The 27,958-nt window shown below is 41.2% G+C and overlaps 1 protein-coding gene across 11 annotated transcripts; it reads right to left on the bottom strand.

Moving 5' to 3' along the window:
* Positions 1-15: 15 nt before the first annotated feature.
* On the bottom strand, positions 16-27,212 carry LOC104363529 (cytosolic carboxypeptidase 3). 11 transcript variants are annotated; one of them, XM_042792681.1, is made up of 13 exons: positions 26,539-27,212; positions 23,794-23,976; positions 22,129-22,233; positions 18,210-18,348; positions 16,910-17,689; positions 15,169-15,331; positions 13,933-14,059; positions 13,297-13,394; positions 13,056-13,135; positions 11,860-11,926; positions 7,665-7,733; positions 6,432-6,489; positions 16-302 (listed from the first exon to the last, which is right to left on the bottom strand). In XM_042792681.1, the coding sequence occupies exons 1-13, from the start codon at positions 26,639-26,641 to the stop codon at positions 226-228; spliced, it is 2,049 nt and encodes a 682-aa protein (XP_042648615.1). In that variant the 5' UTR covers positions 26,642-27,212; the 3' UTR covers positions 16-225. The 11 variants fall into 11 exon arrangements, with proteins under 11 accessions (XP_042648615.1, XP_042648618.1, XP_042648616.1 ...); XM_042792684.1 differs by having other exon boundaries at positions 11,860-11,923; XM_042792682.1 differs by having other exon boundaries at positions 16,910-17,686.
* Between the last annotated feature and the right edge of the window lie 746 nt (positions 27,213-27,958).

The following is a 27,958-nucleotide window of genomic DNA, read 5'->3' as shown; positions in this document are numbered from 1 at the left end:
CAGATGGGAACAATGCAGGACCCTGGACTGGTGATCTCTATTTCTCTATTGTCTCTCTCCCTCTTTTCTTTTTCTCCTTTTCCCTTATTACCAATAAGTAACACAAGGCATACTATATATACTTAGCCAATTATCACATATCCAATTAGTACATTGTGGGAAATTAATAAATGTCTGTATGTGGACTTTGAAACCTGTCTCACTGTTGTCCACTCCATTGGGGATTTACGAATCTAACTCACTTGTCTCCCTCATCTGAGCAGGACGTGACAGGTAAGCAGGGGGATGATCATCAACGTGTCCTATGCAGAAAGAATGGGAGGGAGAGGAGGAAGAGATCAGGGCTTCTAAACATGTGTGCCTGGAGGTAGGAGAGATCGGATGGAGCGTCTGGGCTGCTGGGGCCTGGTGACTGTGGCTGGGAAAGGAGAGCACTTCCCAGGAGCCAGCTTCCACTGAATTAATGTACAATCGTTTCTTCCTGGAATTGTTTCTTGAAATAGAAATGTAATTTCTCATGTGTGTTAAGGAGATGTTCTCACGGCTTTACAGTGGAATGAACGGCTCTGCAGCTCTTGATTTCTTGTGGTGCAGTTGAAGCACACACAGCAACACTGTTAGCAGTTCTATTAATACTAGCAGTCACAAGTAAAGCATGAGATGAGCTTGGACTTTCAAAAGTGTTTTGCTTATTTTAGCCTGCTGTTTTAAATGATATTATACTTGCTTCCCAGAAGCTGGTCACGACCCGGGTACTCCTTCCTGGGGGAATCTCCACAGCAGAACTCTGTTCCCTCTAGTTACTCAAAAGCCCTCTCAGCTATAGCTAGTACTGGCCCATTGTACCAGAATTCAGGGATTCCTGTGGGAGTCCTTAGACTGGAGAGAAGAGAGGCTGGAGTTCATATTCTTCTACACTGTTTAGAAATCACTTCTATTCAGAAGAAATTGTAAAATGACTATTCTTTTATCATCTGTAATCTGCTGACGACTAAAAAGAAATAAATCTCAGTGAAACGAGACCAACTCTAGGCTTTTCTTCCTGTAGCAGTCACGAGGAGGTTGCTGGCAACCCAAGAGCTGGTGTCCAAGGCAGTGCAAAGCTCAATGGCTTAGTACTGTCTGCATACGTGCTGCATTTAGGATTCCACGAGGCTGAACCCTAATCCCACAGGGTATTAGATGTGAGGCTCCCAGAACTCATTCCCCAGGACCAGCGCCCACCTGGCTGCAGCCTTTAGCATGCAAGGTGCCCTTCTCTACCATACCTGGATCCAGTTCTAGCCCTGACAGAAGGATGACCCACTCGCCTCTGGGAGGCTTTGTAATAATGACTTGTGCCTATGTGTCTAATTTTTTGGTTTTTTATTACTGTATTTGTCTTGCTGTAATGCAATATGATTTTTCCTCTGGTTTCTTAGACAGTGCACAACAGAGGGGATGTATGGAGTATTTCCTTCCAGCGATACATTTTAAGTGTTTGGCAAATTCTCTCTTCTTGCAGATACAAATAATTTAGGTTTTATTTATTATTGCCAATGCTAGCTCAGCCCCTTTCAAGTCCTCAAAATCTGATGGCCCCGATTTTGCAGCAATAGGTTCCAATGTATGGATTAAAATGGAGCATGCTCTAGAGACAGAGATGAAGTAAAGAGAAGCAGCCCACTGACTTGCTTACCAGGCAATCCTAAATCTTAGGAAACTTAAAGGAGACAAAACTCAGTACCTGTCTTAAGCAGTATATTTTTCTTCTCTTCTCCCAAATGTTTGTACAATGCTATACACATTAAGAAAATGCAAACTATGCCAGTATATGACTGTAATGAATAAAATATTACTCAGGTAGTGTAAGAATACATAAACGGCAATACTGATTTAGGCCAAGGGGCCCCCTATCAACAGCACCCCGCCTCCAAGGTGACCGTGTGTGGACGGCCAGGGGAAAGCAGGAGCAGAACAAACACATGGAATATTTTTCCCAAGCACTCTCCTCGATTCTCACTCTTTTCATCAGAGAAGATTTCCCAAGCCGTATGTGTTTATTCAAAAACTCCCAGTGGTCTAGCTATAGGGTACATGTCCACCTAAATCTATGTACATTTTTCGCATCCATATGACATCTTTTAGCAAAGAGTTCCACAGACTATTTGTGTACAGATTTTATGTCAAATGTTTTTGAGTGTAACATGTATTTTGTTTTTTTGGTGAAAGGAGAGAATGATTTTTGTGGCTTATGACTCCAGTTTCTCTACTATGATCAAGGAATGGTGGCTTCAGCTGCTCAGGGAGTAATCCCTCTCCTCGAGAATCTCAGGGAAACTTCCAAATATACTGAAGAAGGAAAAAAACCCACAATGAAACATTCAAGTTTTGTCTTGGCCATTTCAGATTCAGTCACTGGCTGAGACTTGATACAGTCACTGTTACGGTAAGTAGAGTTGCAGTAAGCAGACATCACTGGACATCAAGTCAATTATTCAGATGACTCGTTGTGGGGATTAACACCTTCATATGGAGCAGATTCCAACTCACATGCCCACCTCCCCTTCTTTATCAATTGCCTAATAAAGGCTATTTGGGGATAAAGACCATCTAGGTAGCCCCCACTGAAATTGTTCCAGTGTGCATAAAACTGTAAATTGGGAAGGGGAGGTGCCAAGGGCAACATGATTATTTTGTTTTGGTATGCATGCAGCTCAGCTGAAGAACATGTTCTCACTCCTAGTGTCTGCTCCAAGGAAAACAACTGTTTGTCATTCAAATGACACTGGCCTAGAGTCATAACAGACACTTCCAGAGCACAAATCCTATGTCGAGCCCCACTGGTCAAGCAACATGGGTAAGAGTGGGAGAGGAGAGTCGGGGCCACCCGCGTGACCTTGGCAGGCGGTATGTGCTCACGAGTGGCTCAGCTGCTGGTGCTCGCTGCAGGGTGGCCAGCTGCCTCGGAACGAGGTGTCCTGGGGCACGAGCAGTGCCAGCACCCAGGGAAACTGGAAGTGAAGCAGCACGGCAGCCTCTGCAGCGGTGGTGCCACTGCATTCAGGCAGCAGCTGAAGAGGGGCCCCAGTGCAGGGGAGGTGAAAGTACCAGAGTGACAGCAACCTTTGGGCTAGAAATTGTTTCAGGTACATATCTAGCACCTGCCTTCACTACATGCCCTGCTGATAAGACACCTCTGAAAAAGCAGGAGGAGGGAAAAAGTGTTATAAGGTGTTTTACAGGCTGCGGGATAGTACTCCAGTCCAGGTCCGAAAAACACAGTAACAAAACAAGGAGCCAGGACTTTTTTTTTTTTTTTTTTTCTGTTCTTTCCCTTTCTCTAAGCAAGTCAACTCCAGAAAAGCCTAGAAGAACATGATCTGTTACATTTTAACCTTTGCAGGTGGTACACAGTGACTTGGAACTAACAGCTGCAGCTGGCGAAGGGAATGCTTTGAAGTCACCCAAGATTGCAAAAGTATTAAAAAATGCATTCTTTATTAATCTCCTCTTTGGCAGCCAAGCCCTCATCGGTCGTAACACTTAAATGTACTCAACTGTACAATTACCTAAAACTGTGTTTAAACTGTATTTAACTGGACTGCCTGTCCCTCAGAAGCCAATTACAGCTGGAATGATTTGTGCCCAGACTTCCAGGCTGGCAGAGGAGGACTCACTTTTAACTTAATCTCTCCCTTCCTTGTGCACGCGGCTCACGTATCTTCTTTCTCAAGACACAGATCTCCGGCACGTCGGCAGGTGGGACAGCCCCAGCGCTGACGGCAGGTGACGACCACATCTCCTCAAGCGGCCAAACCACCGCCGCAGCCCCGGCCCCCGGCCTCCCTCTCAGCATGACCCGAGCCGGCAGACGCATCTTCCCGGCCGGCCGCGGCCCCAGCTGCCTGCAGCTGCCTTTAATCCATGATTAACGGGTGAGATGAACCAGGTCTGACAGTGTACGGGGAGGCATGTCCCTCGGCCATGAATAATATTTACAACGTTCTGAAGCTCCTTTTATTCTAAGCGAATAGGTTCTTTGTGCAGTTGATACTGAATGTCATTAGTAATATTCAACCTTCCTGGCCAAAATAAAGGAGGGAAGGCAAAACACAGGAAAACCTTCCAGTTATATTTACACAGTTTTAAGAAATACATTAAGAACATGGGATACGCTCCTGTGAATCAATGAATCCAGTCCTCTCCTATCACAGGCACATTCTTCCTACAAACCCTTTCACAAACCAAATATTAATACGTTAGTTTTCTAGCTACCACACTACTTTGTTTTAATTTCTTCTGGCTAAGTTCTCCAAGACAAAACCAAAGCAGTCATAAGGTAGCATAGCTCTGGGTGCATGTCTGAGAAAAACAAGACAGGAATTTAGATCCAAGCACAAGGTCATTACTAAAACACACTACTACAGCACGACATCGTTAGATTTTCAGCACCTGAAGTGTGAAAATGACATGAATAAGGATCATCCTGAGAATAAATTCCAGTATCCTTAATGTAGGCAGAGAATAAGTAATATGTTCTCACATTCTACTGTTTAGCTGATTTATCATAGCTCCCTATGAATCTATAAAACTCACAGATTTATATTAAACCACAGATAGTATGTATGATTGCTTTAATATTTCTCATCCAGTCCTCACTGAGGAATTCTAGATCTCTGCTCATGAAAACATCGACTGAAGTACTGTTCTGTATAATTTGCTGACATGACATCTGGAAATGATTTTAAAGCTTTTATATCAATGAGAAGAATCCTTTTTTTTTTTTTTCTTGTTGCAATTCTTGGAATATTTCATGAAGCTTGTTTAACCGTGTAGGAGATGTCAGAGCTGAAGAGAAACGTACTATTGGTTTTGCAAAATGTTGCCAATAATGTGAGCTGTAAGAATCTAAGAAAAGTGACACAATGCTGTAATTAACACTGCTCAGGAGGTGTTTATTTGAATAAATAAAAATTGTAATAATGGCTAAAATCAATTAATACTGACTTATGGCACTGTGGGATGAGGACAGGTAGCTTTCTATTCAGGACATTTCACTTTGGTACTTTCTTCATAGATTAACTTGTTGATTTTCTATGCTTGATAGTGGGCTGTTTCATGGCTTTGTGGGTATCTGTGAAGCCACAAAGTTTGACACTAAGCATAAAAAATTCTATTCCTTTTCTGTACTCTGTCCACAGCAATGTTTTCTATTAAAACTCTACCAAAAACTCTACCTTAAACTCTTGGATTGAATAAACTCTACATCCCTGTAAGAATCCTATTCTGTTTTAATGTGAAACATTAAAATTGTAAGTTTATGAAAACCAGGCTTTTAAGGCCTGAAAGAACCACAGATCATTTCAATACTCGTTTTGCCTATTATGAAACACAGGCTAGCAATTTCATTCAGTTTTCTGTGGGCCCTGGTGTAGACTGTGTGTTTGACTGAAGCAGGACAGAGAACCCACTACATCTCCTGGAGTTTGCACTAATGGGTGCTCTGATTCCCTGCCAAAACATGCACCTCTGATTTCTAATGCAAATTTGACTGTTATCAACTGCAGTCACAGCTTCTCATGCTTTTTTTTTGATGAACTGAAGCTATCTCTGCTACTTTCAGCTACTCTAGTGAAGAACATTGTCATATTTTAGGTGACAATTTTCATCCCATAAAGTCCCATTTCATTATGAAGTGGCTGAACACTCTTAAGTGTCACAATAAGAGGTTGTCTCCAGTTCTCACATACTTTGAGGGGTCCTCGTTTGCATTCTTCTTCTGAAAAAAATTCTTTAAAGTAATGATGACACCAGAAGTAGTCAAAGTAATTCAGTAGTAGTCTAAACGAAGTTCTACAAATCAAGATAGCTTTTCCCTCCTATTTTCACATAGGCAAAAACTGTGTTTGTCCTTCTGGCGCACTATGAAGAGAACTCATGTTGAGCTGCTTGTTCACTTTGACACCTAAATCTTTCCCGGATTTCCTTGTGCTTGCAATGACACAAGTCCACCAGTTCTGTTTCCTCAGCCTCCACATTTGCTTCTTTCATTTTGTCTGTACTGAAACCAAAAAGTTCTGGTTGATGACTATTTTCCATTGGATTTGGGTTGCCTTGTTTAACTTCAATGGAAGTTTTCCCCTCTGTTCTCTCTGAACCAAATAAGCACATTATTACAAATGTGCGTGCCCTACTGCCAAATATTTTTTCACCTCAGGTTCAGTTTTTCTTCGGTGAGACCATTCCCAATCAGTAAAGCTGAGTGTAATAATGTGAAGACAGTTTAAACTAAAGAAAAATGAGCTCTTCCAAATGGTGAGACTGAGTGAAATCCCAGTCAAAGGACTCTGTACTTATCTTTTTGGGACATACTCTTTAATGAGGTTTGAGATTACAGAAAAAAATGGCTTACTGGGATTTTAAGAATCAAAGTAACATATAATGTTTACCTTTTTTCACTGGGTCAAGTACCTGAAATATCTTATGTTGAGTTTCAGTGCCTTGAGTCTGTGAAACAGAATAGAAACACGAACAAGTTATTAATATTATTAAGTTCCAGAAGATTGAATGACAAAAAGGTATTATCATCTTTATGATAAGGCACTTCATGGCCTGTTCAATGAGTGTACACTAGGTTAGGACAGGGAAGCTTGGTAAGGGTTCAATAACTAGTGGGAAAACAGTTAACATGTAAATATCAGGCTTTTCCTTTTTCTTTCTTTTTTGCCCCCCCCCCTTTTTTTTTTTTTTTTTTTTTTTTTTTTAAGCAGAAGGAAAGCTAGGCATTTAGTATTTGGCCTGATTTTCAAAAGCTCAGAAAACTCAGCAACTTGTGTTCATTTGGCAAATTGTTGGGTGCTCAGCATTATAAAAAAACTATTTAAGTTAAATTCCTTTCCATGAAAGTAGGAACATAACATGTTTTCATCTAGGATTTTTAAATGTTTGTCAGCTACAATGAGGCACACATTTTCTAAATAGCATGAACAGCAATAATGAAGAAGTAACATTCGAAAAAAAGCTTAGATGTTATACCAACTATTCTGACAACAACCCTTTAGTAAACTTAATCTCGTGGTGGTTGCTAGGCCAGCTAATGCTGAGTACCAAATCACACACTCTGAATGGCAGGAAGGGGCATGATGCAACTTTACAAATATTGCCAGCACAAGTATTTCAGAGCTGGGGCTTGGTAATGATCTCAAAGTTAATTAAAAAATTTACTGCCTGTTTCCCTAGAATGACCTGTGACCTTTCCCTTTCACTTCTCTTCACAGCACTCTACTGGACTGGAAAACACAACAGAAAATGTTTTAATGGACTTGGTAAAAATCTTACTCAATGACATGAAGTGAAACAGGTCCAGTTGAGGGAGTGAGGTGTTAGTAGTTTTGGAGAATGAAGAACAGCTGGTAAAATCTCTAGCTCCAAGGCACGTTCCTTAACAGAAAGATCTAAATGTATCAAACTATATTCATGAGACAGAATTTTACCATTTTTTCCTGCCCCAGACTTGTTGGTGTTGATACTTCATTCATACATGAAACAGACAGTAAAGAGCAATGGGCATTCTAGGTCAGCAGCTTTTGGTGACAAAATTGTTTGCCAACAGTGGTTGAATATATCAGTCTCTGGTCAGAAAGAGAGCACAATATGTTTCTACTGGGATGAAGAATACTCACATTTTTGCTTTCATGACTTCTGTTCTTAGCAATGCCGTGAAACTGTTTTCCTGATGTTTTGTTTTTTTTCTGCACAGAAAATAGTATATAACCATTCTGATTCATGAGGGAATATTATAGTTACAAAATAAAAAAAGCCAAAACAGTTGCAAATAAACATGATAATCACAATGCCAGAAGGAACACATGTAAGCAAGCTGCTCAAGATTGAATTCCTTATGCTGTTCTGTTCAGCAAACATTTATGAACCTGAACACAAACATATCATATTGACAAGGGACCTCACTTCCTACTCAATAAGGCTTGTTTATTTTTAGTCTGGGAACCTGGACAGCCATGCTTTCTCAGTAGTAATAATTCCTTATGCTCTGTTTTTCCACTGTTGGGGTTTCTGAAAAGAAACACTGACATAAAATGCAAAAAGCTTGGGAAGCACTGGTCCACCTACTGAACCAAGGAAAATATTAACAAAGCAGTCAGGATTATAATGTTTATGTACATAAAAATAATATTACCCATCACAATATTAATGTGAATTAATTATTCTTTCCAATGACAGTTTGCTTTCTCTAGGCAATATGAACAGTGATCCTATTTTACATCTGAGGGCCATATAGTTTTCTAGGCTGAACATCAGCAAAGTGCAGTTAAGGGCTACATACAGTTCCAGCACGAATTTCTATCAAAAACTCTACTGAACCTGTGATGTTCCTTGCTAGTCACCTTTTTCAAATGCCTTTAAGAACTTCCATCAAGGACAACAACAGAAATTTTGGTAAGTCTTTTGATCTAATAACCTTAAATAGTCCCTGAAGTCGATCCACATGGGAAAAGAACAAAAGAAAGAAACTTCTTCTTGTAGGAATTGCAAGGTACTGTTCTTTCAAACTCATTGGATAAACTGTTGTTACTTTCTTTACATAGGAACAACATCACTCTGACCTGTTTTGCTCCTAGTATACATCCAGAAAAAGCACCTGAATTCACTGCATGAAAGATGCATGAATGCAACTCATACAATTTCACTGCATGAAAGATGTTTTTGCCTATGTTTCAGCACAGAAATTACAGAACAGGACCTAGTGAAGATCCACTTAACTAATAGTTTTGCAATGTATATCAGTGTTTATAGGTATAGGCAGGCATAGCCTTGCAGAATCAGGCTTTTAGGTGGCTAAAGTTGTGGTCAGTCCTCAACATGCTCATCCTCTCCTACAAGAGGCATGTGATGGGATGGGCTCTGTACCTAGAAGGATCTCTGCTGCAGAAGGCTCCTCTTCATTGTTTATTAAATTACTAATTTCTAAAGTGTAGTCACTTTTATAATAGAGAGGTTTGAGTAACCACTGAGATCTCCTAACGGCTTCCTGCTTCTGAAGGAAAAAACCTCTTTTCCTTGGTCCTGCCTCTCCCACTCCAAACTCTGCCACTTTGGACCCTGTTCCTAGCTACTGTTTTTCTCCATCTCTTAAACTGGCTCTGATGCGCCAAAAAAAAAAAAAAAAAAAAAAAAAAAATCTTGTGTGAGGTGATTTAACTCATTAACCCAGCAGAAATCCATCTCATTTTTTTTGCTGGGTTTGTTTCCTATCAGATTAGTGTGTTAAACCAGGTCATGGCAGGGACTGAACATAAGAGGGATATAAGTGGAAGGCGTACACAGCAAAGAATGTGGCAGGAGGAGAGGATGGAGGACAGCAAGTGGTTGTTACATGACCCATCACATCATGTGAAAAGTCTGTTGGGACAAGGAATATACTAATCCATTATTTAGCACAGATCCTGAAGTAATTAAGCTTTAACAAATGCTTTTGTGTGGATTCTGTATGGCTCTCCTCAAGTGTTTCTAGGAAGGCATCCCTGCCCTTCTTTGTTCTTGGATGTTTCTTTTTTGTTTATCACGAAGCAAGTTTACCAGTTTTACAGACTAAACTAAATGGACAAGAAACAGTACTCTAACTTTTTGCAGTGGTCTTCTGTGTTTGTCTGGACTTCAGTTACCGAAAGCAGTGTTACACCCTTTCAATTATTTTTCCGAGTTTGAAAGTCCCCTGAAATCACAATTATCCAGCAGGGTTTCACATCTCCCATGTCATCTGGATAAATCTCATTATACTGCTTTTAATCCCAATCCTTGGGATGAATACCATGCAGAGATGTTTTGCAATAAGCAGTTATGAGAGTTATGTGGCAGCCTGCTCACTTTACAGCTTAGTCACAGACATCACGTGAACCCGCCTGCCTTGCTTGTATGTACCACTTAAAGACCACAAGGAAATGGATATCAGAAAAAAATAGAATCAATCTCACTGACTAGCATGGCGAGTGTTTAGACACAAACAAGGCTATTTTTAGCAAATGAAGTGGAAAGACTCAGAGTTTTAGGCAAATTTTTCTCAAGTTGCTAGTCCTCAGAGCTGCCAGCCCCATGTCACAGCCCCATGCACAGGCATACTGCCAGCCTGATGAGAGGAAGTGGGGCAAGAAAGCAAGAAGGTCTGAGAAGTACTAAAAAGCCCAGGATACTTGGTGTTAACCACAAAACATTGCTAACTTTACAGTCCATTTACCATTTTCATTCTAAAGTTTTCATGATTTTTTTTTTTTTTTTTTTTTTTAAATCCAGCACTGGGAAATGTGCCTATGTGGATTTACCATTCACGTATGAATAAACTCAAACCCAAACTTAACATTCTAAAACCAAACATGACAGAGGGTACATTAAGGAAAGAATATCTCAGTACTCATCCCTCCCCTGCATATTTTCACCAACCCTCTGCTACCAGTCCTGGTACCGTGCAAAAGAGACTTTTCATCCAACCCACTATGGTTGACCTTCTGTAACTGATATAGTCCTGGAAATACCATGGCATCAGTGGTGGAAATTCCTGCTTGGTTCTTTAGCACTGAAGAGAATAGGGGAAGACATTTCAAGCTGTGGGTAAACATTAAAAGCCAACACCACTCTCACAGCCCTTCCATCAGAAATTACCACCCCCCAGGTGAGCTGGGTGAGTGGAAAGCCTGTCTGGACTTCACCTTCCTGAAATACAAAACCCAGTAGCTTTGCTTAAACTCTGGATGACAGTGGGACTAAGTGGAACTGTAGGGCTTTGCACAAACATGTATTCTCCATATAACTCCTCCAGGGACAAATGCCTCCAGGGAGGGGCAGAGCACATAAAGGGATCTGTGGCAGCTTCCCTCACCACAGGTACACTCACCAGAGCTTATCTGACTGCATCGTGTTTCAAACTATCATCTCTGAAACGAGATCTAAAACTCCAAATCATGCAATTTGTCAACAAGCCCAGACATCTGAAATGCCTATCTGCATGTTTTGCAAATTGTTACAGGGGTCACTTCAGGTTTATACACTCTTAGTACACAGTCCTGGTACTAGTTTCCCCTTTTACTGTTTATTTACTGTATTTATGTCACAAACAGGAAGCAACAATTTACAGGAACTATTATTGTTGGCTAAAATTCATCCACAACCTTTCAAAAAGTGATACACTAACAAAAGTTTGTTTTGCTTATCTACAGGAAGCATCTTGAATAATATTATGGTAATCACAGGCACTAAAGAAATAAACACCATGTAAACAAGGACAAAAACCATGTTTCAACCTATTCTTTTCGGCAAAAAGTAAATACAGGTTTCAGGAAAATAAAATGTCTCATTGCCCTGAAGTGAAAGCACGTTCTTAAATCTGGGGCTACATTTGCCTAGGAGTTTAGAAGTAGGCAATGGTCCCACGCTGACAGCACTTAGCACCAGTATGATGACCTGCCTGCATGTGTGAGAAGAGAACACAGACCCTGAACACTCTGAACTGGGTATCTGCAAAGTATGGCTGACACTAGTGCACATGGGCACGGTACTCCTTCTGCTTAAAGCTGCTGCCCTCCTTCTCCTCACCCTGACCCTGTGTCTGTACTGCAGAACCTGACAGGTAGCAAGCCACCTTCTTTTGGAAGAAAAACACCACCTTCTGGACAATCGGGGTTAAGCTATAGAGAAAATGAATACTATTGCTCTGCACTGTTATTTGGACTGTATTTCTATTGACTATTGATTTGTTAATTACTATTCTGGTCCTAAGGTTCTTCAAAATAGAGCCTGTTCTGGTGATTCTTTCCCAGTGGCATTCAGGACAGATATGTAAACATATCAGAAAAAGTCATGGCGTACCTTGGTGCCTCGTTTTAGCTGGTATGCAGCAAGATCACAGGAGACTGGGCTGTCAGAAGTTTCGCTGCTGTGAAAGATGAGCATTGTTTTGTTTAATTTCCGAATTTGGTGATTGCAAACAGTATTTTGCAGCATTCATTCCAACCATTAGCAGGGGTCTTCTGTAGTAACCCTAGTTGTAGAGATGTAAATGTGTTCTCCACATGCCTGTCTTCCAGATCCACATTTTATTTTACAGACCTACAGCTAACCTGCAAAAAGTGGGCATCATCATCTTAGAGAAAGCTTGGTTATTGAAAGAGATGTGATCTATCCACATGGCACCTCCTGCTTCTACCTAGGTTTCTTTTAGTTCTGCTTCACATACTTTCTCCCTCCCCTCCTAAATCCTCTCACAGAACATCATCCTCTTTGTTCCCAGCAAGCCTTCTCCTAGTTCTCTGATGATGCATCAATATCGTGTGTCTCTTCTTATGTCCCTGCAGTTCAGTACCACTTGTGAAGCTCAGCTCCTGACTTCTATACTCTGGGCACAGTTTGATAAGATAGATACAACCCATTAATGTTTCCTCCCCCCAAAAAAACGTACAAAAGTTTTATTCCCTAATAAATGACCACAGGGCCACAGCTGCTCATAACACATAAATGCCCACCTCTCACAAACTACCTGCACAACTGATCTTGCAGTCACTCACAGCCAGTACTGGCACAGGAGGAGCTGATCATGTTTAATAGGTGTATTTTTTGGTCATTGTAGATTCTTGCACTGCTACCAGTTACCCTGAACTTAACCCCTTAGGCTAAATGGAATCAGCCTAGTGTCTTCCATGGTTAATGAAATTAGGTTTACACAAAAGCAAACAATATACCTTGTATCGTGGCTAGATTGCTCTGCAGAATATAAGGCTGAAAAAAAGCATATCAATTTAAGTGATGCAGTAGACCAAGCTCTGTACCAATGCAGTTTAATTTCTCTTCAGGAAGACCATCTGGGGTAGGTACAGAGCTCTACTTCTAATAAACTGGCTATTAAGATTTGGATATAAGATTTGTATGCAATCTTTTAAGGAGTGTTAATTTAAGGAGTGTGACAAAAGTCTCATTTTAGTAACATTTCTAACATTTACTCTGGCAATCTTTATGAGGTGCAGAAAACATGTAATAAATTATGGCATATCTGAATAATTCTAAATTACCTGGAATCCCAGTCTAACACATCAGAATTCAGGACCTTGGAGTTCACCCTGGTTTGCTGTTTCACTATTTTCTCATGTCCCTTCAGGCACCGATAATAGTAAGAAACACCACAATTTTAGTTTACTGCTTAAAGAAAGGCATTATCAAATTTATTATTGCTACAACCCTATAGAGCATTATGTTTTGTCACAGCAGAATGAACTGAGGCAGGAAAAAAGGCCTAGGGGGAACTTTCCTTACCTCCTTGTTATGAACACAGCAGTTCAAGAGAGCATCACAGAAATGCTGTCCTATTGACTCCAAGTCTTTCATATCAAAGTGGGTGCTTTGTCTGCAGCCTGCAGCATCAGTATGAGCAAGACAGAAATGAAAACATCAGTCATCCTGCTGACTGCTAGTTATCTGTGATATTTCAGGATGGTGGCTGACTGCAAACTCACGTATCTTTCACTGACAGATGCTAGACAGGTCTATGACTGCTGGAGTTTTATACAGTTTGTATTGCAGACCATTATTCTATCTATATGAAAAAATTTATGCACTCAGAGGGGGTTAACTATAATGCACAGTTAACTGATTCCCTATTACAAAATTTCCTAAAAATACAGCTGGCTTTAGTTACTGCTTTTAATTTGCCATCCACTAATGTTGATGTACATATGCAATAATGCTAGTGGTGGCCTGAAAGGCTGCTAGGTGAATGCCCTAGTTTTAGTCCCTTTTCCAACTTTCATCTTAAATCGTCATTCACTTCTACCCAATAAGCCAGAACATCAACAAGGTGATGGTAGCTCAAGCTAACATTTTGCATTAAAAGCCAAAAGTAAAGGTCTTGTTTGATGATTCCTACTACACAGCTACAGGGAATTGTCTCACCCAACTTAGAGCCACAGATAGAGGCTTCCAAAGTGTAGCTGTTGTTGATGCCCATTTTCCACATTACCACTCGACCTGTGCCTTCTTTGCTCTTCCGTACTCTGAAACGGCAGTCTGGGAATGAGAACTTAAAAGGCAGATAAAGCATTACACTTTGAAGTAAATAGGAAGATGCAATAATTCCATTTTAACCCTGCAAGTTTTTTAAATCTTATCTACAAGCTGAACAGTTGTGAGTTTTCACTCCATTTGAATATCACACAACATAGCTCAGAGCATACTGTTATTACTGGTATAATGGAGATGGAGGTGAAATAACAGCCCTTTGATTAAAAGTTTATTTTACTTTGAGGATTTATGAGATGACTGCAAATATTTTTTTTTTATGTGGCTGTACTTAATGTTTCTAAATGATCCTATATAGACAGCTGACCAACTGAGTTACCACAAATCCTGCTGTATACCAACATGTATATTTACTAAAAAACTGGAACAGCTCTTCGCTCATTTGTTAATAAACCAACAGCTTGATGCAACTGATCTAGAGCTCACAACCACCTCATTGATATCTGAGGAAGACAGCATTAGCTGCAAGTATGCAATGACATCTTGTAGGTTAGTTTGTGTGTTGTTTTATTCCTGAGCCTTTGCAACCTTTCTGATTCAAAAGAAGCTTGCTGAAGTCAGGTTTTGCTGGAAAATAACATATTAAAAGCCATTGCTTCCTACAAAACGTTTTTTGGTTGTTGTTTTTTTTTTGTTTTTTTTTTTTTCCCTAACTGAAATACTTTACACAAGCAGTGATTTTGACACAGTTTTCAACACAAGTTTTCAAAATGATTCAATCTGGAGAAACATTTTTCCTCTTTAATTTCTTATTTGCTTATTTGTTTTTAATTCTACAATATATTTTAAAGCTGCATTTAATATGTGAGTTTATAATACTTAATGTAAATTTTTGACACTGTTAAAACAATGTTACTTTGGTATCTAATTTTTTTTTTCATTCTGTTAAAAAAATCCTTACAAAATGCTAACTTTATGTCCCAACTTAGCATTGATACATTCTGGAGTGCTGGAATTTCAAAGGAGTTAAAATTTCATATTCCTACCACTTCTAGTTTAGACAATTGATGGTCATCTTTTAGTAAATGTGATACCTTAACAAAAAATTACAGATCTCAGATGGTGCTTGAATTTTCAGGTGAATAAATTTCTAGCCAGACATTTTCTTACCTTATCTGGGCAGCTCCTGCTCAGCAAGAGTGGGAAGACACGTGGATGCATGGATGGTGCTTTTGCTTGATGCTTTCCCTCACAACCATACATGAAGACATTTTGTTTCCTGTTGTGACCATGGATGTCACAATACAGGAAAACATCACGTTCCACCATCACTCTGTAATATGGGATGATATAGAATACTTTATTAACAGTGGTTTTTTTTTTTCCTGCATTGCAGAAACTAATCTGAGATAGTATGTGACACTGAAGCTCATGTGTAACCTAAAGAGAAAGAAATAAATACAAGCTTCATATTCTGAGTGCTAAATTAAACCTTTAGTGTGCCAGATTAGAGCCAAACTGCTCAATTCACTCCAGAATAAAACACCTGTCACTGCATGGAAATAAGATATGAGAGTATGCAACATCAGCCTTTGTCCATGTGCTTGTTCTAACTCTCAGGCTAAGTTATATGCATCCAGCTCTGTAGATGTGTACACGAGCATGTTGTACAGCTGAAACCTGCTATTCTTATCTGCTGCTCTTTCACTATTGTACATGTGTTGAATAATACATGCTATACAACTATGAGACTGAAGTATAAACCGCAGTGAATACTCTTTCCTTTATCCAACTGGAGACATCATTTTTTATCATGTGCCAAGATTCTGCAATGTATTATTTCTTAACTAACTTTTTAGAGAAAATTCACAGGCAGATACACTGGGGTTTAGCAACCCACACCCCCAGTGCCCAATTCGTGTTGAAGCAGAGCTATACAGGGATGATGTGATGGCACACGAGGCTCTACTCTGAGCAGAAGTTGGAAATCCATGGTGGAACTAAGAAGGAAGCAGTAATAAGCATACCTGTCTCAGCTGACAGTAGCTGAATATGAGACTGAAGGTCAGTAGCACAACAGCAGACATAATTAACATTAATTACAGGGCACTCACAAGTGCACGCTGCCTCCATATAGTAAGACAGAGAGAGGAATTCTCATGGAAAAGGAGAGGCACAGTGCTAATCTCCTGTAAACTAGTGATCTACATGCCAAAACACTAATTTGAAAGAACTCAGATCTTATTTAAAACAGTCTGTAACTAGAAGAAAAACATTATATGTACTAACTCTGACACTGGCTTTCTGCACTAAAGTCTTGTTTGTAATAATTTGTCACAGAAGTTAAACCAGAAGGATTTAGTTTACTAGCTGAAGGTTTAGTTTAATACCCAAAGGTTTAGTTTTATATCCTGAGTATTCATGTCTCTGTGACTGGAAGTCTGCATAACAAATCACACATACTTGTAGCAAAACAAACAGCAAACTTGTCAGTCTTTGCTTTGCAATGGACATCTGGGACCTATTCTGAACCTAACTTCATTCTGGGACACAGATGTATGCCAGAAAAGAGAAAAATTAAAGGAATCAGGAATTTGACAAATAGATTTTGGCAGAGGATAGTGGGGAGAAATATGCTGAAAATGTTTTGACAAAAACTCGTTTACTTTGGAGATATAACTCATTACTAGGAATGGGGAAAGTAAATTAAAGGAAAACCTGCACAATATCGAAGAAAAATATAACCCGCTCTGAAATGCAACTGAACGTGAACAAAGTGGTCAGAGAGGGTTGGACACAGGGCAAAGATGTAAACAATACCGAAACAATAAGGGACACAGAGAAGTCACACTACTAAGGAGACAGTGGAAAAGAAAATCTTCTATTCTAAAGAGAAAGAAAACAAGGTTACCTTTTGATCATGTTTCGGGTATACCAGATGGAAGGATAAAATTCCTTCATGTTAGATCTGTATTTGCGATTCAAGTCCTGACCTGTTAAAGAGCAGCGGTGATTTCCCACAATCACACCATCTGGATTCAACATGGGTACCACTTTGAAGAAAAAATTTTCCCGCAGGAGTTGAGCTTTGTCTGAATCGCCAAGAATGTAATCCAGGAAGCCCTTCATTATCCAGGAACTGTTAGTTTCTCCTGGATGCACCCTTGCGGTTAGTATCACAGCCGCCTTCTTGGTGCCCCTGCCACTTTTGGTGGGGTTGGTGATAGTCAAAACATACACTGTGTTTCCTGCCAGTGAATGGCACAAGATGTGCCTCTTGCAGAATTTGGACTTCACTGGATCTTTAGAGATGGCCACCAGGTACTCCTGCAAGTTGGAGTAGGTATAAGGATAGCAGTGGGCAAAGTAGCAGGTGTCTTGGTCATGAGGGAACTGGAACGTCCAAGTGAGCGAGAAATACTGACGTCTCCCTTGGCCCACATTGTTTTTGTAATACTTGATTTCATTTCCAGTCCTTCGCCAGCCAACCTTGTGTTTCTCAGCATCGGCTTCCGAGTACAACAGTGGCCGCAAGCCACGTTTATACAGGCTGTTACGCTTGGTGAAGTTGACAATAGTGAAGCGATACGGCACCCCTGCCTGTGTATTGCTAACTCGGAAGTAGTACCACTGTGTGTGTCTGCTTGTGTAGAGGTCGGTGTGCAGGGTCAGCTGGTACTCAAATTCACTGCTGGTAGGTAGAAAGAAGACAAAGAGTTGTGATGCTGGTTAGCACGGTAGTATGATGCAGCATCAAATAATGCAGACTGCCATGAAAAGGCACCCCACAGCGAATCAGGTGCAAATCAGATTTATGTGGTCATAAATCAAAGCCTATGGAGCTGCCAGGAAAAATACGTAATCGCACTGAGCATGTCAATAATGCAACTGCTGTCTTAGGACTTTTAATTATAACTAGGACTTCTAAACTCGTTCTCCACACTATGCTTTAAAAGCAGGAGCTTAAGAAAAGGCACTGAGTTTCTGTGGGTGATCATCACCCAAAGAAAATATTCAGTGCTATGGAATGGCTATCACATCACTTCAAGTGAAGGCTACCTGAAACTACTTTTGAAGATTACTCAACTAATGTAAAACAAGTTACAAACAAAGAGTAATGCATCCTGCTCAGAAACTGATAGCAGACTGCTGATAATAGCAACTCAAATAATAACTCCACCTTAATAAAAGAAAAAAAAATAGAAACTTACACTTTGACTACCTTCTGCAAATTCCCACTCTCAAACCGTGCTTCAAAGATCAGTGTGTTGTCCCCTTTCTGATGGAGGATTTGCGTCAGGGGGCAGAGACCTCTCACTTGGGAATACGTAAAGCAGGGGGTTTTGTTAGCTAGGGGAAGAAGCAGAACAGATGTCTTTCATTTCAGCCTGAGTCATTTTAGGGAATACCTGCATCCTCCTGAAAATTCCTTCTAGAAACAGACAGCTGCATGGAGCTGAACTTCAAAGCATATCTTAGGTAAGCATTAAAGAAATTATACGAAGGTTTTGCTGGCCACTACCACTTAACCTTATGGATTTGAGCCAGCCTAAAATCTGAGTCTGTCTTGGAGGTGCCTGTGTCTCTGCATGAGCAAAGGACAATTCATACTATGTACTTGGGCAAAGCAACTGAGTTAGGTGGAAAGACTCTAGTACTGAATTCCACCGAGTCTTCTCATCAGTCAAATGGGCAACTTCTGTACTCAGAAATCATACATAGCTGACAAGTCTTTTCATCATTTGTTTTTTAAATCTCTGTATTCAATTATTCTAGTCTAGAAGTAAAACATACAACACCCAGACCCAGCAGCAATCACTTTCGTATTAGAGGTGATGTTTACACATCACATTTAGCATGCAGTTTGAGCCCATACCTCCTCTTGTTCTCTTCTGCTACATTTTCCTCATATGAGAGGCTCACAGAAGCACAATGCAACTTTTTACTACAATCTTCATTGCCTTAACTCACTAAAGACCAGAACTCTTGGCATAATTTTAAGTCCTTGGTAAAGGATCCTCCCTTTACAGAATCAAGACAATATTTTTAATATTTATTTGCTTTCTCTGTATTGCCATCAATATGGTGGCAAAGGCATGGAAAACCAGGGTAATCAAAACTTTCTGTCATCCCCAAACTGTACCCACAAAACAGAGAGAGAGGATGTGGCTTTTCTGCCAAAAACTGGGAGCCCAGAGATCCTGCTGCAGAGTTGGTGTAGCCTGTGACTCCAGCCGACCTCAGCAGCACGAGCTGTGCTCTGGCACTTGGGTTAGGGCCAGTTCAGCGAAAAGGAGGACAAGTGAAAACTGCAGGTACTCCAGGATGAAACTGTGTACTATGAAACTCTGAGTTTCACACTGCTGGTATCGAACTGGCTGTCTCATCCACCAGAAGTGAAATCTCTGCTATATAACTTTCTAACTAGCAAAATGAAGGATTTGTACTGGTGGCCAGACACCGATCGCCAAGCTGTTGTATTCTCAGTTCCTGTATTCTTGCTTCTCTCTACCTCCTTACTGCTGGATCCACCTGAGGAGAAACTGCTGCCTCACCATGCTGTCAAATAAGGGGGATTGACCTTGTACCATACAGCAGGTTAGAGCTGCACAGCAGCTCCCTTTCAGCTCAGAGCTGTGTCTGCCTTTGCTTGACTGGGGCTGTGTTGAAGATTTATCCTGCAGTGGTCTGTCTTATTCTCTTCTGTAGTGTTACTAAAGCTCTAATAGTACTACTCAGGGAAGGTATGTAAAGCCAAGATTCCTATAAGTCGTTTTTTCATTCCTTGAATCACTGTTGCTGTACGTAAAAGATACCATATCCAGTGCACTGTTCTTCGTGATTGAAGTTACTACAGACCCACAGGGGTTTTCATTAGAGAAGGGCTGTTAGCTTTGCTAGCTGGGATACCCACTTGAATAATTACTTTCTCTTTAGCTGAAATTCCATCCACAGTTTCTCTACTCTTCCCTTCCTCTTCATGCTCTTCCTTAATATTAAGGAAGAAAAATATTTCAGTAGTTAATCCAGTAAGTGTTTCTAGAAACATCTGTATCAGTTAAATGATATAGAATTAAATGCATGCATAAAGTCTGAGATCTATATTCTAATTTTTCTGCATGGGAGTCACCATTGGATTGCATTTTTTTTTCCCAAACCAGATTTTAGGAGGGCCTGTAGGAATCCAGGAGCAGGTAGCTTGTAGCCAGGCAGTAACTCCCAGCTCCTGCTGAATTCAAATTCAAAGTGAGTTGAAATCAGGAGAGTGCTGCTCCTGTCTCTCAAAGGATGAGAAGGCTCATTACATGTCAGTCAGTCTGAGGCACTCAGGTCATAAATCTGCATAACACAGATGCCTGTCCTACCCTAAAGAGCTTCTCTGTGAGGAGGATTTTAGGGTTTTATAAATCATATTTATTGCTATATAATTTAGATGGCAAAGCTACTGAGCTGGGGGTTTCTGTCCCAGGAACAGAAAGATGAACTCTGTGGAGCTCCAAAGTTCTCCTCCCACCTGCTCCTGTCTCCCAGCTAGCTGCAGTGCCCAGCAGCCCAGGTCACACAAGGAGTCTGCTCTCTCTGGCACAAGCAGGGAAAGGGAAATAAAGGCTCCAGAGCTCTGAAGTTCTCTGCAGGTCCTGCTATCAGCCAAACCCAAAGCTAGAGGGCAAAGCAGTGAACGTACAACTACAGTCACTTAAAAACTCATCCTGTAGTCAACAAATGCTGACAATTACTATCCACGTGTTTAGATACAAAATCTTCACAGGGATAGCAAGCACTGATATTCTGCTGCAGCTTTATGTTTGCTAGCCTGGGAATTGCTAACTGCCTGTACAATGTCACTCCTCGGGAGCAGGAGGGAGAACTGGCCATATTTAAAGGCAGCAGTTTTCACCTATTCAGTTGGAAAGGAGGTTGGAAGTCTGAGAACCATGACACCAAAATACACACTTTGCTGGAGAGCTGTACAGGCTAAAATAAGAACCACTTCCATTTGCCTGCGCATGAAGTTCAAGTCAGTAATAAAGGACATGGGAAGCTGCATTTTTAAAGAACAGCAACTAAAGGACCATAACAGAAATCACTGTCCTTGTTTTCAAAATGGTGGGGAGCTGGGATTCAGGGTGTTCCTCCACATCTTGCCCCTTGCAATAAATTAGCAGGTCCAGTTGCAGAGGACGAAGGTTCCTTCCTAGTAACACAGTAGTTACCAGTTATCTTGGCCACCAAATGTAGCAAACTACTATTGAGAGGTAATACAACCATACTGCAGAAGTATACAATTTCTAAATAAACACGATGTCAAAGAGTACCAGTGCTTTTCAGTATAATTGCAAGCTTTTATCAACTGCATTGACCTCAAGAAGGATGACAGCTCCCTTTCAGTTTTGCGTTTCTGAAAATGTTGTAGCTACACGTAGTTATCCTAGGATTGCAAAACTAGTATCATCCCTTCTTACCTATGTAGAAGTAGCCCAGAATCAAAATCACAAACTGCACAAGTTCCAAGGTCATCCAAGGCAAGTGGATCAACTTAGCATACACAGAAAAGAATAAATAACTCTGATAATGAACTGTTGATGGTGGAATAAAGCAACTAACTCCCTTCAATTCTGTCCAATTAATTCTTGCCAGATTTAGGACCCTGTAATCAAGCACTGATCCAATCTGGACAGATTTTGTTTATAAGTCTTGGCAAAACCACTATAGCAAACAGGATAACAAAATATTCTCCCAACACAGACTTTAGTGTTGATCTTGCAGTTACACAACTCTCATCTTTTTCACTTTCTCTTTTGGCTGTTATCTTTCTCCACTCATATTTTCACAACAAACTCATTTTAGGCTGGTTCGTACAGCTATTCACTAAGAACAATGGCTTGAGCTGAGCTGGACTTCTGAGATAATTAACAGTAAAAGCAGAACTTATGGATGAAGAGACAGCTGTGTAATGACGTAACTAATTTCCTTCCCTATTTGTAGGAAAATATTTTATTCCCAAGTACTTTAAAATAACAATAAGAAATCATATGGATTTCATCAGGCTTTGAATTACATTCATAAAGGAGATCAAAGCAGGTGCTTCATCTATCTACAGCTGACAGCAAGATTTCTTAGTGTTCCCACCTTTTTCTAGATAAATCACAGTGCCTTTGTCAGGAGTTTGGTATGGTGGCATCATCTCCCAACCTGTTGGAGTGTACAATGGTTCAGGGGTAGTGGGTATCCAATCTGAAAAAGAAGAGACACAGAGAAGAATCACAGAGAAGAAGTACAAGCAGAAAGATTGTATCAGATTCTTTATAATATGAAAAGCATTGAAAAGTAGTTCATACTATTTATAGCAGTCACACAAAAAGGAATAGGGAAATCCCCTTTTGAACCTCATTTTTTGGATCTGTAAACAAATCCTCACTGTAACTCTAAATAAAAAATACGTATCAATCTGTGCATGAACTAATTGTTGCTGTGCCCTTTACAGCGTGTTTATCACTAGTGAGAATGACAATGGTGAACATCAGGCAGCACTGTGACCATTAGGAAAACAGATGCTACAACTACAGTGTGAAGTCATTTACTGCTGACCACACAGACGCTGCATGGCTACAATGCAGTGTCTCCGTATCACTTGCATGACATCTGCCTGGCATGTCAAAGATTTGTCAAACACTGATACATTCTGTCAGTAGGCCTTTCCTTACTGTAATACTCACAGTAGTCCTGTACCATTCCATTCAAGATACCGGGATCTATGTTCAAAGGTAACAGAAGAAGGGCATAGGTGACTCAGTCCCAACTCTGCATTTCTGATTTCTACTGATTATTTTCAAATTGCAATTGGTTGTATCTATAAAGCACAGGGACTTCTCAAGTCTTCACTATCTTGAAATAGGTTTGCAGTATGAGTTTTGTACACACTGGATAAAAGCAGTTATTAGCTGACATTTACATTTAACTGTATAGTCCTGAAATACAGTAATGACATTACTATTAATAGTACATGAGATCTGTACTGAATTTGCAAGACCTCAGGACTGAGCCTTGTCAGGTTTGGTCTGTCTGAACTTTTATTTGTCTGCCTGCAGCTTTGTTTCACTTAATCTAGTTGTGACAGCAACTTCTCTAATTGACCAGGTATGGATGGCTAATTCGTTTTACTTTTGATTATCTTTATGTGGTACAACCACAAGCTTATATGAACAGTAATAACAAGCAGTTGTTCTGTGTAGAAACTCAGACCTAGAGCTGGACAAAACTCCTTTCAGCAGTAACAAAGAGAACAAGAAAATAATATCTAATGTATGTAAAGAACAACATATACGGTAAATTCAGATGTAACATGGAGCTGCAGACTGATGAAGAAAGAGGAAGGTTTAAGAGTGACCTAGCAAACATATGAAAATGACCCCAGAGTTATTTGAATCCTAGAGTAAGGAAGAAGATATCATCAATATGAACATCGTATTTCCCCCAGTAAAGGACTCCAGAGGCTGACAATTTGCAACAAACGTGTCCTCTCCACCAGAACAAAATCTCTGCAGTGAAACTGCTGACCTTAGGATCTAGAGAAGCAGTGGAAGGGGAAGTCAGGAAAAGTCTGTGAATGAAGCATATGTATAACAAATTTAACTGCATTGTTATTTTTTCTGTAGCAATTAGACCTGGATGAATAATGATCTGTCTCTTCAGATTTCATTGATACTAAAAATGAATTCTTGGCTTTATTTACATATAAGGTGTGCTTCCTTTTTTGCCCATACACAAGATTTTAAGCATAAGACAATAACTTACCAATGTGCTCAATTCTGTCTCTGACAACTTCACATTGGTGTGGCCAGTACATCATGGAAAACTGACCCACAGGTGACGAGTCATCCAGATTCTGAGGCTCCCGAGGTTGGGGTACCACTGCCTCTGAGTCAGATGATAACAGATTCTGTTTTGCCCTTGGAAAAAGATGAGCACAAACGGAATCTATAAGAAAGTGAAAGAGCCCTTGCATCAGTTTCTCTTGCTCTCCCAAGTGGGAACAGGCTGCAGAGATTGCCTACATGAAATTAACATAATTAAGCATGGCACAAAAAAAAATTACATCCCACTGAAATGTGAAGTTAATGCTCCATCCTTTAAATCACACTGAATTTAAAAGTAGTATTTAATGAACAGTTAATTCATTACACCACAAAGCACATCAAGCATTCAGTTACAGCAGGGAATAGCTTATTTGTGTTCCTACAGAAAATATTGGCACCTTTTATTATTACTGCTTTTATTACTAGTGTGTTATGGTAGGGCTTACAATCTCAATGTCTGAGTCAAAATCTTTGCTGTTCAATATTATACAAGTAACAAACAAAACTTATTCCTACAAAGCTTATCACAGAGTGCATGCAACAATGAGATAGTACTGGCTAGCATGACAGGATGAGGTAACGATCTGATGCTATCACAAATTTTGTAAAGCAACAGAGACATTTGGAAGATGGGGGGGTGTGTGTCTTTGCTTGTCAGCAACGAATTCTTCAAAGTTATGAGAAGCCACTTGAGTAAAAACATGATAGGCAGAGAAAAGGCTTTGAAAAAAATCTAGTAATTGGATGATTAGGACTGCTAGTACTGTGCACTGACCACAACATTGCCTTGAGAAAATTACTTGTCTTTGTCATAGATATGACAAGATCCCCTTTCAAAGCACTCCCTATCATTCCTACTATCTGCTTAGAACAGGGCAAATACAGGAGTTTGGTTTTATGGGAAATTGTTTTGTATTTGCTTTGGCTCTGAATCAGATACAAGCACCTGTAAGACTTACTTTACCAGACAAAAAAAAAAAGCTTTAAATTTGGTTTCTATACCTACTTCTCACAACAAACAAAATAACATAATAAGCAGAAGCACTTCACCTGTAGGATCTGGTTTCAAGTGCAGATGACATCATGTGCAAAGTAAACAAATTAAAACCAAAACTGATGAATGCATTTTTAAATGCTAGTGGATACCTAATTCCAGTGGATACCTGGCTACCATAATGCCAAATCAGTAACTGGTGATCAAGGACATGCTGCTATATATAACTATTTACCTAGGTCAAGAACTATAAAATGGTACTAGATCTAACTCCAATTCTGTTTAGAGCTTCACAACTATGTGAGCACTAATATCTTCCCCCTATTATTCTTCCACTCTGTGGTCTTACAAGAGACATGTAGGAGAATAATTGAAAGGTTCGAACTTGTAATAATACACTGCTGACTGTCTTCTGTCACAAATGAGTTATGGGGATCTTCAACCTTAAAAAAATAATATTAAAATGCTAAAAAAAAATGAAAGTCCACAGTAGGACAGCTTGCCTTTGTTTATTTTAAGAGAGAAGAGGTGCCTCTGTTTGGTTTACTTTATGGCCTATGTAAGAATTAGACCAAATCCGCATGGTCATGAACTCTCATTATTCCTGGCTGCCCCTCAATTGTGACATGCTTTCACTTGTCCTCTTTTGCTTCCCCAGCGCCTCTCATGTGCAGCTCTAATATTTCTACTGTGTTGTGAGAAAAGCTAGAGTGGAAAACTGATACATGCAAAAAGTGTTTGGTTTTCAGCTTCATGACTTAGTCTTCTGATCCCACTCATGAAACAACCCTGATGTAAAAGCAGGAGAGGCAGTGGAAACCAGTATCTTGGACAGCCTTTCTGGTGGCAGCCCAGATACATGCCACAATTATCCCAAAGGAATAATGTCTAGGACAGGGAGGTGAAGGACTTGATACTGGGGAATTGAGCCATAACACGTGGCAAAAATTTAAAAGGCACCACCCTGCAGCCAAAGTGCATGTGAGCCATGAAAAGCAATCAACTATCCCGAGTTAAATTTGAAGCACATTGGCAAGGCAGCAGCGAGACAATGCTTGTCCCCTTCACTGTGCTTAACCTGGAACATTTATTTCCTGGGTTTTCAATCTAGTCCTCTTTCATTAACATCGTATTCAATTAAAACCCAAATTTCCATCCTGAAATATGAATAAATCTTGATAGCATCAATTGCATTCCACAGCTGGCAAAAATACTCTCAATTTTATTTACTGCTCCTATTTACATTCACCACATTTGCAAACATAATGCAGGGTTTCTAAAAACCTGCTAGTCCAGTAGCTGAGGTGAGTAGTCAGGAGCTTCATTTTTACAGGTCAAGAACTGAAAGTACTTCACAAACCAAAGCACAGATAAAATCACCGTGTAGAAGCAGAGGATTTTACTTTGTTCACTAAGGAAGAGCCATACTACTCTCAGTAACATGGGTAGTGCCAGGGATGAGCTCTCAGGACAGGAATTTGGGTAGTGCGATGTACAACAAGGTCCCAAAACTTAATTTTATGGACAAGGGTGCTCTGCGATGTATTGCAGGTGCCTGTAGAAATGGCTTGTCAATGGGGCTGCTTACTGATTTTTCTTAAATGATGCCATTGCTTTTAAGGAATTACAGCTGAGCTCCCCGTGATCTGCGATCACCTCAGGCGAGGAGCCGGCGCCCGCGGCACTTACAGAGCTGCCTTCCTCCCTGACGGCGAGGCTCTTCTCCCCGTCCCGTCCCGTCCCGCTCCGCTGCCCGCCGCCGCGGAGGGGCCCGGGCGGCGGGACTAAGCATCCCGGCGACGCGGCGGTACCGCCGTGACCCCGGGCCCCGAGGGGCGGCTGCCCGCCTCCGCCAGAGCGAGCACCCGCCGCCCCGGAGCCGAGCGGGCCCGGCCGCCCCGGGCTGCCGGCGGCAGAACCGGCCGCCGCAACCGCCTCCGCCCCGCTCTCGCGAGAGTTCGGCGAGGGCCGCGCCCGCGGCCGTTGGGGCGGGTGCGGGCGGGGGGTGTGGGGGCAGCGGGCCCTGTGTTAGCCCCTGTCGCGGGCCGGCGGGGCGGGGGGCCCAGGCGCCGCGGAAAGGCCTGACCTGCGGGGCCGCCGGAGCTGCGCAGCCGCTTTCCCTGCGCCGGCTGGTGCTTCGGCTGGCGTGGGCAGAGCAGGCGTTTTCCTTCTGTTACGCGTCAATCGTAGACCTTTGAGTCTACGCAAGCAGCATAAAACATTGTCGTGAAGTAAATACAGTAATGATAAACCCTGGGCGTTTACAAGGGCAACGCTTTTTGTCCCGCTCTGTTAACGGGCAATAGCTGCCCTGCGGCCTCTGAAGGAGGAGCTGCCCTGAGGTAACCCTCCCACCCTGCACAGGTGAGGCAGGCGGCTCGTCAGCGCCCGAGGAGCCGTGAGCAGGCAGTCTTGGTGGGTGGATTTATACATGAGACACGTCAGTGGTGCCCTGGGCTCTCCCTGAGAGACAGAAGCATTTCCCAGTCTTCCCATTCTTACGGTATAGTACCATTGGTGCCTTCTGTAGAGTTTTACTAGCCCTTTTATAGTCAGAAGATAGTCAGCTGAGTAATTTGTTTTCTAATTTCTCATTACATTCTGGTGATCACTCTATCACTTCAGTCTCATGGCTACAATAATTGGATTAACTATTTTTTTCACAGCGTTCCGTTTGTCTGAAATAGGTAGAAGGGGATGCAGGAAGTTGCACGGAGCTTTAGGTGTCATCACCAGTGCCACAGCAAGGCTGCAAACACCATGAGTCACATGTAGTGTGGATCCTTCTTTCTTGGTGCTGCCCTTTTAATTTTCTGGTTTCCTTGCCATGGTTCTTCACCCTTTCTAGTGCCTGGATGACTCCCAGATGAGCTAGCATCCAGAGCAACACCTCTGCACAAGGCCCAGAGCAGTGCCCAGAGTCCAGAGCCTGTGCAGAGACCGCCCAGGGGAGGAGGGGTTAACCTCTTTGCTGACCAGTGCCAAACTGGTTTTGGAGCCCTGCAGCTTGTTTGCTGGTGCCAGCCCCGGTTCCTGATGACCAGCCTGGCATCGGTGCCAGTGGTTCACCATCCCTGGCTGAGGGGATCAGAGAATGAAGGAAGGCAGA

This window comes from Tyto alba, unplaced genomic scaffold (genome assembly GCF_018691265.1).
Source record: "Tyto alba isolate M040663 unplaced genomic scaffold, T.alba_DEE_v4.0 Super-Scaffold_2, whole genome shotgun sequence".
NCBI classification, from domain to species: domain Eukaryota; kingdom Metazoa; phylum Chordata; class Aves; order Strigiformes; family Tytonidae; genus Tyto; species Tyto alba.
The sequence above is the reverse complement of the archived record's forward strand: the minus strand, read 5'-3'. Positions and strand labels throughout refer to the sequence as shown.